This window comes from Sylvia atricapilla, chromosome 11, assembly GCF_009819655.1.
Source record: "Sylvia atricapilla isolate bSylAtr1 chromosome 11, bSylAtr1.pri, whole genome shotgun sequence".
Taxonomy (NCBI): domain Eukaryota; kingdom Metazoa; phylum Chordata; class Aves; order Passeriformes; family Sylviidae; genus Sylvia; species Sylvia atricapilla.
The window spans coordinates 14,149,692-14,166,242 of record NC_089150.1 but is presented as its reverse complement, the minus strand read 5'-3'; the positions used below and the strand labels follow the sequence as shown (position 1 = coordinate 14,166,242).

The window sequence follows — 16,551 nt, the reverse complement described above, 5'->3', positions numbered from 1 at the left end:
TGCTCGAAGGCAGCCCGTGAAAGTTGAGCTGGGACTTGCAGTTGAAGGCTTTAATTGTGATCCTTACCTGTGCAATGCGTGATTCCAGGAGAAAGCCTTGGTTCGGAAGTGACAGCAGCAAACGTGTGTCCCGCCGGGCCTGTCTGTATTGACTGACCCGTTAGCTCAGCGGCGGCGACTCTCAGCTCTGGTTGTATCACTGGTAAGTGTGTGTTCAGTCATAACTCTGAACACCGGATAGGCGGGAGAACTAACAATTCCACAATGCAACTAAGATAATTTACTTCTCTGTTGGCTTTGTCCTTTGAATATATTCGGTATATACAAATGTAGTGCGTGTTCGTTATAGACTAAACTGCATTAAAACGTGCTGGTGGTGAGAGCATCTCACCCTGAGAAATGGCCTGGGATTGGTATTGTGTGAGGAGTCAGTGCCACTCCTGAGGGTAAACCCAGAAGTCTTGTTTACCCTTTCAGAATGCTCATGGCAGAACTAAACTGATATTATGAAGACAAACCAAGATTAACGTGAAATCTTGTATTTTTTTCTGACACCATCTAAGATAATGGTCTCTGCTGCAATATTGTTGATGTTGCTTGTAGATGCTGTTTTTTTTTTTCCCAAGTCTTGCCTTATCACTCTTCTTAGAATGTATTGAATCATTAATAATTTTCTAGCTTAATTATTTGTTAATGGTTTTGTTTCTTATCACGTAAGAAGATAACGGACAGTCTCTGGGTGGTTGGTTATTCACACTCAAGCATCACACTTCAAACTTCTGAATAATTATTCATTAGGGGAAAAGAGTAATTGTTCCCTGTGGAACTATGAGTAAATGTGTACTTGATATAAGTGGTCTTCAATCTTTGCAGTGGTTTAGAATACTTGAAACCAAACTGATGTGCGTTTGCAATGCTGAAATAGTTTTATACACTTTCAGTGCTATTATTCAATAAGCAAATAAAACGTTTGTAGGAAATATGCACTAAATATGTATAAAGAGTATAGAAGTTTCATGAAGTAACAGTAATTTCAGTAGTTAAGTAGGGGAAGATGTAGAGCACAAAACTTAAAGTGTGTTCATTGTTTGTCAAAAATTAGAGATGTTTCCACTTCATTGTAAGGGCTCCTGCAAGTGTCCAGTATTTCATGGGTTTGTGGACTAGAAATAGGTGATGATATCTTATCACTTTGTTACCAACTGAATCATACCCATGGCATTTAAACAGAAATCTTGAGAATCCTGTGCAGGTGAATTTACTATTTTTTAATGCATGGATTCTTGAATATTTATCATTCTCAAGTCAGTATTCACTGCAAACTAAGCTGAAACTACTAATTGTTTTCTGTTGCAATATTTATCAGGTATATTCAGCAGATCTCCCCCTGGATGTTTGCAAAAATCTAGGAAAAATAAATGTTTTGGTTATATAGATGTTTGAATGTTAAAATCCTGTTAAGATGCAGATGATTTTGGTTTTAGGTGACTTAAGTCTCTACTGACCTTGGCAGATTTTGCCTTTTACCTTTCTTCCCTTAAGTTCTATGCTTATTAGAGTAATGTTGCACTTCAGGAATTAGTTATTTTGTAGCTCTTACTCCAGGTAAAACTCTAAACAAAAAGGAAGAGAGGAGATGAGATGATGATTGATGATACATCAGGTTGGAGGGGGAGGTGCATTCCAGTACCATGGGGGGAACTGGCAGGGACCAGATTCAGACTGATATGCTTAGTTTCTTTCAAAGCAGGGAAGACAAGCAATTTAAGTAATCAACAACTTCAATATTAATGATTAATAATTTTGCATTGCTTTTTAGCACACTTTCTATGTATGGACATTGGAAATGATAATTTCAATAATTCTGTCTGCATCTTCTCTAAATTCTAATAAAAACACATAAATTAATCCATAAGTACCATATATTGGTATTATTATGATAAGTGACAATAGCTTTTAGAGACTTGTTTCAAAGTGATTTCTTTCTCTTTTAGAGCTCCTCACAGTCAATTCAGCTGGAGGATTTGCTCTTCTACTTGTGACTCTATCTCATTGCTGTGGCAGCTCGTGCCATCTCAGACTGAGGTAAGAATTCTCACTTTTTTGAGCTTTTGTATTCTGTAGAGTTTTGCTGCAAGCATCCTTTTAGATAAGGTCATATAAAAAAGGCTACCTTCTAGGTATGGAAAGCAATAGGAATGCTCTCAAGTTTGTTCAGAAAGCTCCACCTTCAGTATTTCAGTTCAAATCAGTGCTTTCCTTTTGAAGGCAGCTGCCTGACCAAGCCAGGTTCGGTTGGTGTTGCAGGGTGGTTGAGGAGTGCAGCCTCACTGCCCTCAGGTGGAACGAAACTGGAAGATGTGCTGGCTTTATAAAATTGCAGCTAGGTCTTTTGGGTGTATTATATTGATTTTTGTAAATTAGGGAAAAAACGTGGACTCTACAATTGATAATGAAAAGCTAACAAGAGGTTTTGATGATAAGTACCAAGGCAAGGAAAAAATACTCCACTTCCAAATTCTTTGTCTTTCCACTGAATAAAATAATTTACTACATAAGTAAAATACAAACAGTGACTGTAGTTTTAGTCCTTCATTTCACTTTTACCCTAATTATCACTTATATAACAGCTTCATGTCCTGGTATCATTAGAGTAGGAATCAGAATATTACATTGAACCCACAGCTGCATTCTTCAGCTGTTGCTTCTGTGTACATGTTTCCGGAATGAATCTTGGCTTAACAACTGTCACATAGTATTTTATACCTTAAGTTCCTACATTGTGCAATTTTAATATACATAACCTGTACAATATAAATATAGTCACTCTGGAGATGACAGTGATACTCTGTATGCAGAATTCAATACATACAATTCAAAAGATGATGGGGTAGCTGAAGTCAAGTCAATTAAGTAAGTTCTTTTGTTTTTTTACAATGCTTCCAGAAAAATCTCAGTTGAAGTTAATATTAATAAAATACAAAAAATATATATCAGCAGAAGATCAATTTGTGAGCACTGGAAAAAAAGGGCATTTGAGGAAAGGAATCTCCAGTGAAGTTCCTACAGGTTCCTCAGTAACCACCTCCATTACCACACAAAGGCAGCTCGCTCCCGTAACATCCTGACACCAAAACGCTGCCACTCCCTCTGGTATATCCACAGCTCCTGAGTTGTGTCCAGACAGGCCAAAACTGCACCTCCTTTCCAGGCAATTAAACGTGGATCCATATCCTAAATTCAAAACACAGGTTGCACACAATCATTGCTCTCATTTTGCATGGTTCTTTAAAGTTGTATCCTATTTTTCCAACTGTATTTACCAGTTAGAATCTGATGGGGTAGGGGAGGAGAAAAGTTTTTCAGTACTATCCAGGAAAAAATAGTGAGATAAAAAATATTTAATTGATATGCAAGATGCTTTGAGAAATCACTTTTTAAGATGCTTTCTAAGTATATCATGAAAATCTTGCCTTCAGTAACGGAGGCTCTGAAATAGATGGAAATACATTTACAAGTTTTGCCTGACTAATGCCAAATGAAAATTAATCTCAATGCCTGTTTTTCTATTACCTTGACAGCACTAAAAAATGAAATTAAAGAATCAATATTTCTTGCTGAGGAGACAGGTTACCTTCATGGGGCAGTACTAAATGCTTTTTTAAGAATAGGGCCTTGAGCTAATAAACACTTCAGTGATCTGTACCAGTCACTCTTGCTATGCCTCTAACTCCCTGTCTCTAACCAGCCAGTGCTATGTTATAGGTGGAAAGCTCCCTTAAATTTCAGATACTCAACTACTCTGAGATTTTTAAAGAATTTTTTTCTTTTAATCTTTTAAAGATTTCAACCACAGTTTACCAACTACTTAGCTATCAGTTAACAGTTACCTTAGGCCTTGTGATGACCTCAACATTTTCAACAACTCTTCTGAAAGAAGGTGGCATTTTGTTGAGAATTCGGTGTTGAAGAAACTCCTGAGCTTTATGAAACATAAGGCCTCCTCCCACTACTAAGATGGAGCTGTACATCTTCTTTTTTGTATCATCAGATGCTGGAATGAATATATAGAAATAATTCTGGTTTTTAAAGTTAATATGGCTTGTAAAATTAATTTTTTGCAAGTCAAACCAGATAGAAACTGATGTTTGCTTTTAAAATTCTTCTTCTATTGATTGGACACATAGCTCGTGAAACATTAACAAAGCAAGCATAAGAAACAGTGTAGCTACTCTCCAGGTGATAAAACCCAGAGAGACAACTTTCTTTGGTGAAATACAGGAGTTACATAAATCCACCCTAAGATCTATTTTATAGACTTGTACAAATGTAATTCTTACCACAGCAGTCAATACTATGAAGGATGGCTTTGTCCAGGCCCAAGGCTTTGCCTTCAAACTGAGAAATAGCAGTTTTCCTGGACATGTGTGAAGTTAAAGGTTCCTCTGAATCATTGCCAGGTATCATACAGTCACCCTGCGAAGATCCCAGTTCCACTTCTTGTGGGTAGATCCTCTCTGAAATGTCTGAGGATTGGCCTCTCAATTCTCCCTCAAATGCACCAGGCTTTGACATAGATTTTCTGTCAGCTGTAGCTTTTGAAGACTTAAAAATGAGAAAACAAGTTGAAATATGAAAAATGCAAGAAGGTCACAGCAGATTACAGAACAGTACAAAGACTTAACCTTGCTGTGCAAAAAGGTGAAGGGAAGTACAATGGTGCTTTGTTAAGCCCTACATTATTACCTCATCTAATTTTCATTTTAATCCTCATGTTCTAAGTAAGGGCTTATTTTGAACTCCATCAGATTGATCAATCCAATAACATGAAGCCTTCTTCCACTTTAAAAATTCACACTTCTTATTGAAGGATTGTTTTGGCAGCTGTAACTACTCACTTTAAATTTATTCTTTAGTACTTCTGACCAAGGTAACAAGCTCTGGTTTCTGAGATGAGCTAATGAGCCCTGATTTTATTCCCCAATTAAATGATAGTTAATGAAAAATAAAACCAGCAATCACACACCTGCTCCTGCTTACTTTGTGTGGCCAGCAGATAATGTTCATCATGAGGATCCTCAGGGTCACCTTGTGACCTGTGCTGCAAAATTGTCATTTTTTGTCCAACAATTCCAAAAGTTGCAGGATAAAACAGAGCCATGGGTGCCTGAAGAGAGATTTGGCAGGGTTTGACTACAGTATTCCTTCTTTTGGCATTAACTACAGATAAAAGAGAAGTCCTGTTCTATTTTTCTCACAATTCAAAATTAAATAGAAGGGTTTTTTCCAGGTAGTTTATAAAATACTAAAGTGTCTTCTGTTTTTTATAATTTTAAAAAATCCCAACAAATACACAAGTTTCTTTACAGATTTAGCACTGTATGATAAATAAGTATTCAAATGTAGTTTGTTACAAAATCAGAAAATTCAATGGTGAGCTGAAAAACTTGCAAAATTAACGTTAATGCTTTGCACTTGAAGAATAAAGCTACTTAGAAAGTTTTGTGCATCCACCAGTGCTGCATTAGGCCCACTCATCCATATAGGAATTTATTTTATCTACAAGCATAGTTTAAGAACAATCCATAAATCACATGGGTTTAGTAGCACTGGACTGATACAAATTGAGGCTCTGAGTCTGAATGCTCAATATATTTGTAATTTAATTTAAAAATCACCTGTAATTTTTCATCCCCCAATCGGAACTGGTACAATAAAGCTGGAGAATCTGGATGCCGAATTTGGAACTCGTGATCTTGTAATCCAGAAATATCCTAAGGCCAGAAACAATGGAAACAAACAAAAATAATATCTTTTATATTTATGAAGCTGCATACTATATTTAACTACAGAAAACAACAAAAAGTAACAAAACACTCTTCTAACTGTGGACTTTATTTATCTATTCTTGAGTTTTTTTAAGTGTTTTCCATGTCATATGCTGTACCAGACAGCTTTCTACATGCGTAAGCCTCTACAATGAGCATTTTGCAGGAAGAAGAGACCTGCTGGCAGATTTTCCAGAACTCTAGTTGAAAACCAGCGAGTATGCAATTATCAGCTTCTTTCAGCAATAAGAACAAAGAAATTATCTTTCTAAGGATTTGGATTCCTTCTAGCTAGAGGAAAGATAAACCAAATTACAAACATTTCAAGTCTTAGGCTTCTACAGCTTTTGCCAGTATTCTCCTGAGTAAAATATTTACAATCAACTTGGACTCACAAAAAGGCTCTCCAGAGTAACATTCTGTAAAGGAAAAAAATTTACTTGTATAACACACGATTTGCCCCTTCTCACCTGATCTAGATGACAAAATGTCTCCTTTAGGTGCTGAAGCAGCAGGCAGTCCAACTTATTAGTTAACTGGCAGTCTCTATATGGGAATCCTGCTCGTTGCATAAGCCAATAAAAGCACCTTGACACATCAGATCCTCCATAGGCAAGGCACAGCCTAAAGCACAGAGGAAAAAAAGATCCTTTTATGTAGTTGCTGAAATACTGGCTGACTGCAGTGATAGGGAGAGGAATGCTAGGAAGATTTTAGACATGCTGGGATCATGACTTCCAGAGTTTGCAGAACACAGTATTAGTTCTGATTGGTTCTGCCTGTTTTCTTCTTTTAAAGATAATCATTTAAGGTTCACATTGTAACAGCTGACTCTGTTAAATGCCTTAGAGTAAAAAAACCCCTATATTTATAGAAATTTTGTCTCCTTTTAAAAGTCAAATCTTTGGTAAGCACGATGATAATTCTGCACACTCTAAGGTACCTGGTGTTGCGATGGGAAACACCATCTTCTACACAGCAAACACTTGTCTTCTGATCTCCCACATCTACAATACATGCACTGCTTAAACCACTTCCAAAGGTAGCACAGACAGACTCCTGGTGCACAATAATCCCTAGAAATATGAGAAAAAAATATTATTAAATTCATGCCAAACTTTACAATTATGTTGCTGACATTTAAAGGACATTTTCATGTCTTTTAAAGATCTACCAATAGCCTGACTGCACTGAAAGCCTGTACATTTAGTTAAGATGGGTTGGGGGTACGTTGAGATTTTTTTGTTGGATAAGGCTTTAAAAGTCCTGAAAAAAGTTAAGAGCAGGGTCAAATGTTCAATTTTCTACAAGACTAAAGGTATTGTCTCCAAATTTCAATATTTTTTTTAATCTGGTAGTGCAGGCTCTTGGCCACTGGATGTACGTGAAATGTTTTCCTATTTTTTTCTGGTTTTAATCAAATAGCATTACTATTAGCATTTCAGATAAGGTCTTTAAGTAGCTATAAAATAAGGTCCAATTTCACTCTCTGTTTTCCTTTCAATCCACCTTTACAGGGTACATTTGTATCATAACCCGTATTTAAACCTAGGAACTACCAGAGGTTCCAGTCTGTCCTTCCAGACAATCATGCATTTTAGAAATACTTAAGAGATCAGACTTGCTACTTTTACCTCAGCTGAATGAGAAGCCCACAGCTGGGATGCATAACAGCAAACCAAGAAACTTGTTTCAATATTAGCCAACCCTTTTGCCCCTTTAAGAGAGACAGTTACATGATTGCCATAAGATGAGGGCACTAGTCCCAGCTAACCCAGGACTGATGTGTTAAAAATACCCCTTACAATAAAAAAGAAGAAATCTTTATGCAATTAATCATTAAATATTTGCTTCATTATGGTTTTTACCTGAGAAGCCCATCTTCATTAAGATCATATTTACCAGTTCTTTCACGTGTTGTTTATTATAGATGTCTGGAATTAGTAAAATGCATCTGTAGTACTGAAGACAAGAATAGTTAATTAAAGCCAGCTCTCAAATAAAGTTTAATATATAACTTAAGAAAAAAAAATCAAAATCTTAGGAAAGGAAAGGTTTTTAATACTTAAAAAATGTGTTCAAAAAAGTGCCAATAGTCTATAACTATTAAAATGTTTAAAAGTACATCAGGCATGAGACAAACCCCTACTTTGCAAGGATAAGTAACTATACAAATATTAGGCAACCCTTCCCCAGTTGCCTTCTTTACAGTCAACAACAACAACAAAAAACAAAACAAAACAACCCAAAAAAACCAACCAACAAACAAAAACTAAGACTGTGAAATGTCTATCATGGGATTTCTAAATATCCTTGTTAGAAGTTCTATCAACAGCTTTTGTCTTAAAGACATGGACAGAATTCCAGATGAAATCTTGGGAACCCTGCTCACCAGCACAAAGAAGTCATTAAGAAAAGCACTAGTAAGAGACTACCAATAACAGCAGGTTGCTCCTCTTTTACAATAACACTTAGAGAAGTGGATACAGCCCACACCACATAAGTGTGCTGTTCACAGCTCACCTTTAGGTCTTTCAGTGGTATTTCCAGGTATTTTTGTATTGCGTATGACCATATAACTTCCAGGTCTGCCAGTACTGCAGTGAGCGAACCACCAGGTCCTGCGTGGAGATTCAGCTGCCCTCTTCTAATGGGCCAATGGATATTATAACAATCTAATGGATTAACATACAATGCCTGAAAATAAGAGAGTACATTCTGGGCATTGCTTTTCAAAAAAAAGGTAACAAAATGAGTAACAAGTGGGAAGAAAAGTATTTCAGAAGCAGATACAGGACTTGATTATAAACTATTAAAATAAAAAGACAGCAAGTACATTGTTTAAAATGTTTGAATGTTCTTACCCATAGACAATCTAGAGAACACAAAGGTATATTTTTTCCATGACCTCATATAAACTAAAATAATTTAAACACTTTGAAGCCCACAAATATCAAGTTACTCAGCAGCAATTCCATATAGTGATACTTTTATCAGTTTCTTGCCTTTTCTCTGAATTATGCCATATGGGTAAAGTTCTCACCTACTCCCTGCAAAATCCCTGATTTATGGCAGCAGAGGATCCAAGATACTTGTTAAGCAAATGGGGGAAACCCTCTTGTCTTGCTTAATGATAAAAAATACTCAGTTACTCCACAGTAAAGTTTCTCAGTTTTGGTTGGTTAGCTTTACACATCTTTCAGTACATACTAACTTATAGCAGACTGCAACTGATCAATGGCTGCATTAAAACACATAAAGCCTCATTCAGCAGGAAAATCAACCTTACCTCTTCTCCTACCAAAAATTCAGGATGATTTGATGTGTTTGTCCACTTGGCCCCAGAGCTGTGATCCAAAATGGCAGGCCTCATCTGTCTGTTGTATGACCTGGCCTGAAATGGAAACAAACCAAATCCTGTTGATAAATATTTTTCCGGTCACTTTTTATGCATGGAAGAAAAATGAAACACCCCTTTGAACCCAGTCCTTGAGGAAATGCTTATTTATAATCTTAATTTTCTCACATTTTCAGAGTTAGGTAACACAATAGCACTTATCCATATTTGGTCTATAAAGGGTATCTATTCTTGTCCACTGAAGCACGGCATCACACCCAAGGGCTGTATGAATGAACAATTTAATAAGACCTTAAGAATGAGTTACCTGATCAGGGGACACTGGTATGCGCCTTGCTCCATTCGACATCTTTTTGGACCATATTGCTTGGTCCACCATTTTAAGGCCATTTTGTCTCTGCTCAGTACTTTCAGGTTTCTAAGGAAAATCCCAAACATGCAATGTAAACACTCTCAAGCCATGTCTGTACACTGGTAATACTGAAGCTATTAGGAAACAATTAAATCATTATTGTAGTTGATAAATGGAAGAAAGGACAGATGTTTGTACAATGCAAAATGGACTTACGCTCATTTTTAAAGAAAGATTTTTTTTTAATATTAGAGTTCCCAACCCTTATTCAAGTCAACTTGAATCTTTTAACTGCTTTTAATGGCTGCTGGACTTCATCTCTGGTGGTGTGCCCAGGCCATTATCTACATAACTACAGATATATGAAGTAGGAGCAAAAATGTTTAAATAGATCTCAATTATTTAAAGGCGAGGTTTAATATTAGAGAGGATAAATTTAGTTTTTACAGACTTAGATTACAAATAGGATTAATACATTTGTTTTTCGACGAGGCTAGACTAAAATTATTTGCTGTGTTATCCAAATCACAAATTAACTAGTAACCAACACATTTACAAACAGAGAAGTCAGATTCTAACCCTACAGTTGGCATTCCATCAGAAGAAATACTGACAGTGGTACCAGACCATAGCATAGGGAAATCAACACGTACAAACCCTCGACTTAGCAATTTTTTAGATTTAAGTAATTGCAAACAAATCAAACGCAAACACGGACTGGTGCAAGCGTGGAAAAACATGAAGGACGAGAGGGACATCTACACTTTATAACAAGGCGAAGCGCCCCCGAAGAGGCGCCGGGCTTACACTGAGGCCGTCCCGGAGGAGCCAGCTGTCCCTGTAGGCCGCCTGGCCCTGCTGCTTGTGCCGCCGCGCGATCACGTGCGGGATGCCCGCGGGCAGCGTGTCCGTGGCCCGCCCGAGCCGCAGGGTGGTCGAGCCGGGGTGGATCACCACGATGAAGTTGCTCTGTATTTGCTGAAAGCAGCACAAACGCGCACGGAGTCAGACCGAGTCCCCACGACCACCTGGAGCCCTCCCGGCGCTTCCACACGCCCCGCCGCAGGCCTTTAAAAGGCCGAGCCCGGGCCGGGCCCGCCCCAGCGGGGAGGGAGCAGCGCCCGAGCAGCCGCCGCTGGGCTCCGGGCCTCACCTCCTGCAGGGACTCGGGCACGGCGGCGGGCACGATGGGCCGCTTCACGCCGCGCTGCTCGCGCTCCCGGTCCCGCTCCTTGTCCTTGCCGTTCTCCGCCTCGCCTTTCTCCGCCTGGGTCATGCTCCGGCCGGGCGGAAGCCGCGTCTGCCGGGCCCGAGCGGCGCCGCGGCCGGCGCGGGGCGGAAGCGGGCGGGCCCGGCCCGGCACCGCCCCCAGCAGGTACGGGGCGGGGAGCGGCGGGAGCGGCGCTGGGGCAGCTCTGACCGCCGGGGCAGCTCTGACCGCCGGCTCAGCTCCGGGCGCTGCTCGGGACAGCCCCGCGTGGGGAGGAGTGCGGGGCTCCTGCCCCGGAGCTGAGCCAACAGCGGCACGGGGAGCCTGGGGAGCAGCCCTGCCGCTGCCGCGGGACTGGCGGAGCACCAGGCAAACGCTGTCAGCTGGGCTGGTACTGCTGATGATCCTCCAACAGCTTAAAATACTCCTCTGTACAAAGGCTGTAGTACAGCTGGTGTACGCGGTACAGCTGTGGAGGGCCAACGATGACCAGCCTCCGTGTTTGAGTCCCTCTATAAACTGTGCGGATAGGATGTTTGACTGGAGCTGGCGGAGATGTGGCTTTTAAAGGCTGGGAGTTGCTGTTCCACAGCCAAGTCAGCGTTCCGTGCGGGTAGGCCGGGCTGCGGCTGCAGTCCGAGCTGCTGGTTGAGCTCGGGCTGGGGACAGGAGCCCCGTGACAGGGACGTGAGCTGCCAGCCCTCCGCACAGCTGAGGCCGGGAGGAGTTGTGGCACAGCCGGGGAGGGAACCCAGACACGGCAGCAGCCCGCAGACTTTGCCATGCTTACACTGAGGGTATAAAAGACCAGGGATTCCTTTTTTCAGGTCCCTCCTCGGAGGCACTAGTTTTTGTTATTTACTTATTGCACCAAGATTAAATAATTTTAAGGATCTGGACGACTGAGACTCTGCTTTGGGAAACCTGGTCTGACCTGAATGTGGTGTGTGTAGGGAGTCAATCAGGGCAAGTTTTGATCTCAGCTTTCGGGGTGTGGATGTGAAGTGCCAGAGAGGTGCCTGGATGGTCAGACAGGAACATTTCCTTAACAAGAAATTACTAAGGAGGCTTAAGTAAAAAATTTGCAGTGGCACTATGTGGAAACTAATTTAATCTGGATTATTGTCAGCTATTTTTTTCTTAGAGAGATGCAGCCCTCTTTAAGCAAAAAAAAAAAAACCCAAAACCCGCAAATCCCAAATGAACTCCAAGAACAGTGAGAAACTCCCATCCTGAAAAGGGTGATTTTAGATAAAAGATAGTTCCTATTTGAAACAAAATAACTATTTTGGGATAGCTGTCAGTATTTTGAGTTCATCTCTTTTTTCTTCATGTAATAAAAACAACACTTAATTTTATTGTAAAATCTCCCAAAATTTGTACAGTAAATTTGTTTATACATTTCAGTAAGTTTATAGTGGAGAATGAAGCTGTTTCAAGAGGTGTTTCTGTTATAAAAGCCATTATGGGCCTTAGTGAAGCAAGGGTTGTAAAACAAAGTAATCTGTTAACTGCATTTTTGAAGTGCTTTTAGAGTATCATTAATACAATGAAAATACAGGAAAGTAAAGAGTGTTTGTCCAGAGAGAATGAATACAAAACCTGTTAGGAAGTGCTGCTTTGACTCTTGAGAGACCATCTGTATCAACTACAAATATGTATTTTTCCTCATCTGAATACCAGAAGGCTTATTGTACTTCAGATTTTTTTCAGTTTCTAAAAATGATGAGAAAATCAGCCTTGTGACAAGCCAAATATAATTTACTTATTACTTTGCAACTACAGTAAAATGTTCAGAAACTATACAAAGACTTTAGACAGTAAACATGTATTTAATGAAACTGTGGTTCAGTTACACTGGATCCTTGAAGGAGTTCCCAGTACAACTTCATTAATCTGCCTCTATCACAGAACAGTTTCCAGTCGGGCATACACATCCCCATTTGGTCCACCACTAAACTCTTCTTCTTGTCATCTGGCAGATGTGTATGCTTGTGCCTGCCTCCTCAGCAGGCGTTTACCTAAAAGATAAAGTAGTAACAGCACATTTAAAGAGGCTTTTCTTTGTGAGATAAAATGAAGTAAAATTTTTTAAATAATATTATTTTTTATTTAGCTAAACGCGAGTTGCTAACTTTATTTCTGAGCAGGATACACAGTGCTGGGATTACCCAAGATTACCTCTGGGATTATCTCCAGATTCTTTGCTGGCCTTGTGTCTACTCAACAAAAAAACCCCACCACAATGTCCCAGGGTTTTTCTCCCACTTGGAAGAAGCCCATCCTTGTTCTAGTGAACTGAAATACTGGTGTATGTGTTTCCTGGTATATGAACTTTTTCCTACAACGTTTACAGGTATTAACCACCTGCATGGGGATTTTTTTTCCTTGTAACTTTTATGATAGTAATGATGGGCATGACTGATGAAAAACAAGGATTGTTTATTTAAGTCTTAAAGTAAATTAAACCACACTGTAAATATACTCAGTGTCAGCTGGAACTCCCAGCAGCCAAACTCATTATTAAACAGAATAAAATGATCAGACAGCTATAAGAAATTTAAAACCTCTTTTACTTTTACCTGTATTTTTAAGGAATTCTGATTTTTACACTTCACTGGAATTCAAGATTGTTATGGCTGTATCATTATACCAGGGGAAATAAACCCATTTTTACTGTCTTGTAACAACTTATTTTTTTTTCTTTCTTTTCTGTTGAGAAATATCAACTTTAACCAAAACCCCTCACATGTCATACTAGAAATGCAAAAAATGCTTCATTTTCTAACAATCTGATCTTTAAATTAGCAGCCAAAAGAGATGAGAAGCTATAAGTAACTTATCAGCCGTGCTCAAAACTCTTTGCCACACTTTATCAATCAGCTTCTGTGCAATTAAAAGCCCACCATTCCTAAACCAAAATCCTTTTTAACATCCTTCACCCTGGCCTTTTTTTCCCCTTTACTGGATGTATCTCTAATTCTTTGATAACTGAATAATTTTGATTATTTTTCTGTTTTGGTAACTTCTGCAGCAGGAGGGCAAAACACTCAAGTCTACCTTAACCCTGAATTAACACTGCTATTTAAAAAAAACCCTAAACCCTTCAAAGCAGGATACAGCAGATTTGGAATTACCTTCCTCATCCACCTCCAGCCATTGGTGGTGGACTGGGGCCTCCACCCCAGTGATTTATTCGGCCCATCCTACGGCGAGGAGGTGCTGGAGGCCTGAAAAGAAAGGAATTTTACTGTCATTAAACTTTTCAACTAGATATACAATAACACTGTCTCTAAATGTCAGTAGTGAGAAAGTCTGAGCATCTGAAAGTCTGAAAAAAGTTGAGTTTCAGCTGAAAAGCTGTAAGAAAACCCCAACCCCAGGGTCACAGAAATCCTCTCCTGTTTCATTACTGCTGTGATGTGAGAAGGCTGCAGATCCCTGATGCTTTTACACAGTCCTACAAAACACTTAGGCTGTAGTGTTCATAGAAATTACACCTCTGTAACAGTGTTTTGCTTTGTCTGTAGGTAATGTAGTACAAGAAATGACTGCACAAATGCAAGTCAAATGCTGAGTATAAACATGTCTAAGAAAAGAAGAATTTTAGCCAAGACATATCTTGTCTCCTAGGCAAGCTTCAGAAATATTTTCAGTGTTATAGTCTGTATTGCTATTGTAGCTGTCCAAAGCTCTGTATTGTCACCAACAATAGTGCAGATAACCATTTTAGCCTTCCTGCACAACCCATTTCAATGCAAATCACAACTGAAATCTACTCAGATTCGTGTCACTTCACCAAGACAGGGGAAAAAACTGGTGTGAATATGAAAAAATACCCTCTTCTGTCATGGTATCCTGAATAGGAGGAAGATGTGTAGCCTCTTCTTCTCAAATCTGGTTGAATAATGCTCTGGAAACTGAAAAAATAAAACAAGGGTTAGGTGAATTGATAGCTAGAAATAGTTTTTTTAAATTTTTTGATTGGAAGATAAAAGAAATGGCCAGAAAAACTGTAAGTAGTGTTCAGGAATAAAGCATCTATCTTCTCATGATCACTGTTTTTAAATCTTGGTAATTTGCCTCCTACATATGAAACTAAAACCTGAAATCATTCCAAATTACAGTGAAGCCCAAATTACAAAATCTAGTTTTCTTGTTAATGTGCACGAAATGCATAAAAAATAAACTTGTAACTGAAATCACTAAGAACTGTTGAATACATCACATGGACTTTCTGTTTGATAACTGGCTTTGATCTGGGGCCACAAATAAACACAGTTTACTGCTGTGTGATTACTTTTACATAGTCAGAATCTATTGTCACCAGCAGAAATTCTCCAAAGAGCTTAATTATCTGATCAGCTAGTAGATGCTTTTAAACAAAACTGTATATTTTCTTTTTGCAGTCTCAAAATAGATGAAATGTAAGAAACCCATCTGAAATGCCAGTAAGTTAGTGTCACTTTTCATGCAGTTTTTGTTAAGTATACTGTGCTTAATAAACAAAGCCACATAGTTGTAGTAAAGCATTTATACATATGGAATGCTAGAGAGTAAATATAGCACTTTTATTATATACTGAGAGCATTGTGTAACTTCCACCTGTGTCAAATCTAAAATGAAGCTCACCAAAAGAATTAACTTCTACTTACAATAGAACCACAAAATCTGCTATCGACCAGAAGAAATCTGTTATAGATGACAAACTCCAGGGAGCCCGACTCTGGTTATCCAAAACTTGTCCTATAACATATCCAGATATAAAACACCCAGTGACGTTCAGTGCGGGACATGTACAATACATTACACAAAACCAGATCTGCTAAGTCCAGAGTTTGCAGCTGGGACGGTGAAACTGTACTTCATGGCAGCGAGTTTCATTTTCTGTAGGTTATTTCTGCCCAAGGGCTTGAACTAAAGGGGTCAGCACGGCCACAGGGGCTCTGCGTCCGGGAAACCTACAGAAAACACCAGTGCACTGTCTGATTCCCCGTAAGCGGTTCAAACGCTGCACTGTGCCGCTGCCGGTGTCACAGCACGCACTCGGACTCGCCAAAGTCCCTAAATCGGCTTTAGAAGCAGACAAGGCTCGGCCACAGGCCGCAGGGCAGAGAGGGGTGACGCGACACAAGCAGCGGGGCGGACCCCGCCGGGCTGTCCGGCTGCGGCGGCGCTGTGGGGCCGCGCTCTGCAGCGGGCCCGGTGCCCCCCGCTCGGTGCCCAGCCCCCGGTCGGTGCCCGGTGCCCAGCCCCCGCTCGGTGCCCGGCCCGTCCCCGCTGCAGACGCCCGGCGCGGCCCCCGGCCCCTCACCGTTGGAGATGTAGACCATGGCTGCCCGCCGCGCCGGCCCCGCCCCGCGCCTGCGCGCCCGCCCCGCGCATGCGCAGCGCGCTGGGGACGGCGCCGCCCGCCGAGGGCACGCCGCCGAGGGCTGGGTGCCGCTTGGCCGCTCGTTCCCTCGCCGCGGGGAAAGGCCGTGCGGCCCCGGAGAGTAACGACCGCATGTCATCAGGGCCGCCGGTCACCGAGGGGTCCCTGTGAGCAGCACCGTTACTAACGAGTTGTCTCTCGGCATCCCGGTTAACGCGGGATCCCACTCTGCTCCCGGCGGAACGAGGCGTCCCCTAGAGCAGCCGCTGTTACCAACGAGGCTCCTCTCAGTGCCGCTGTTACCAACGAGGCTCCTCTCAGTGCCGCTGTTAACAAGGGACCCCCGACGTGCCCCTACACCGGGGCGCCCTCAGCAGCCCGAGGCCGGCGGTCCTCAGCGGGACGGCTCCTCCCTGCGAGCGGGCCGAT

General features: G+C 40.8%; 2 protein-coding genes across 2 annotated transcripts; both read right to left on the bottom strand.

Annotated features, from left to right (window-relative positions):
• Nucleotides 1-2,518: 2,518 nt before the first annotated feature.
• On the bottom strand, nt 2,519-10,876 carry ACTR8 (actin related protein 8). Its single transcript, XM_066326746.1, has 13 exons — nt 10,692-10,876; nt 10,346-10,516; nt 9,494-9,604; nt 9,118-9,222; nt 8,352-8,525; nt 7,697-7,790; nt 6,772-6,904; nt 6,299-6,452; nt 5,679-5,774; nt 5,027-5,167; nt 4,341-4,605; nt 3,891-4,054; nt 2,519-3,234 (listed from the first exon to the last, which is right to left on the bottom strand). The coding sequence occupies exons 1-13, from the start codon at nt 10,812-10,814 to the stop codon at nt 3,091-3,093; spliced, it is 1,875 nt and encodes a 624-aa protein (XP_066182843.1). The 5' UTR covers nt 10,815-10,876; the 3' UTR covers nt 2,519-3,090.
• Nucleotides 10,877-13,881: 3,005 nt separating this feature from the next.
• Nucleotides 13,882-16,128, bottom strand: SELENOK (selenoprotein K). Its single transcript, XM_066326745.1, has 4 exons — nt 16,063-16,128; nt 15,404-15,494; nt 14,588-14,668; nt 13,882-13,978 (listed from the first exon to the last, which is right to left on the bottom strand). Exons 1-4 carry the CDS (start codon nt 16,079-16,081, stop codon nt 13,882-13,884), a joined length of 288 nt encoding a protein of 95 aa, XP_066182842.1. The 5' UTR covers nt 16,082-16,128.
• Between the last annotated feature and the right edge of the window lie 423 nt (nt 16,129-16,551).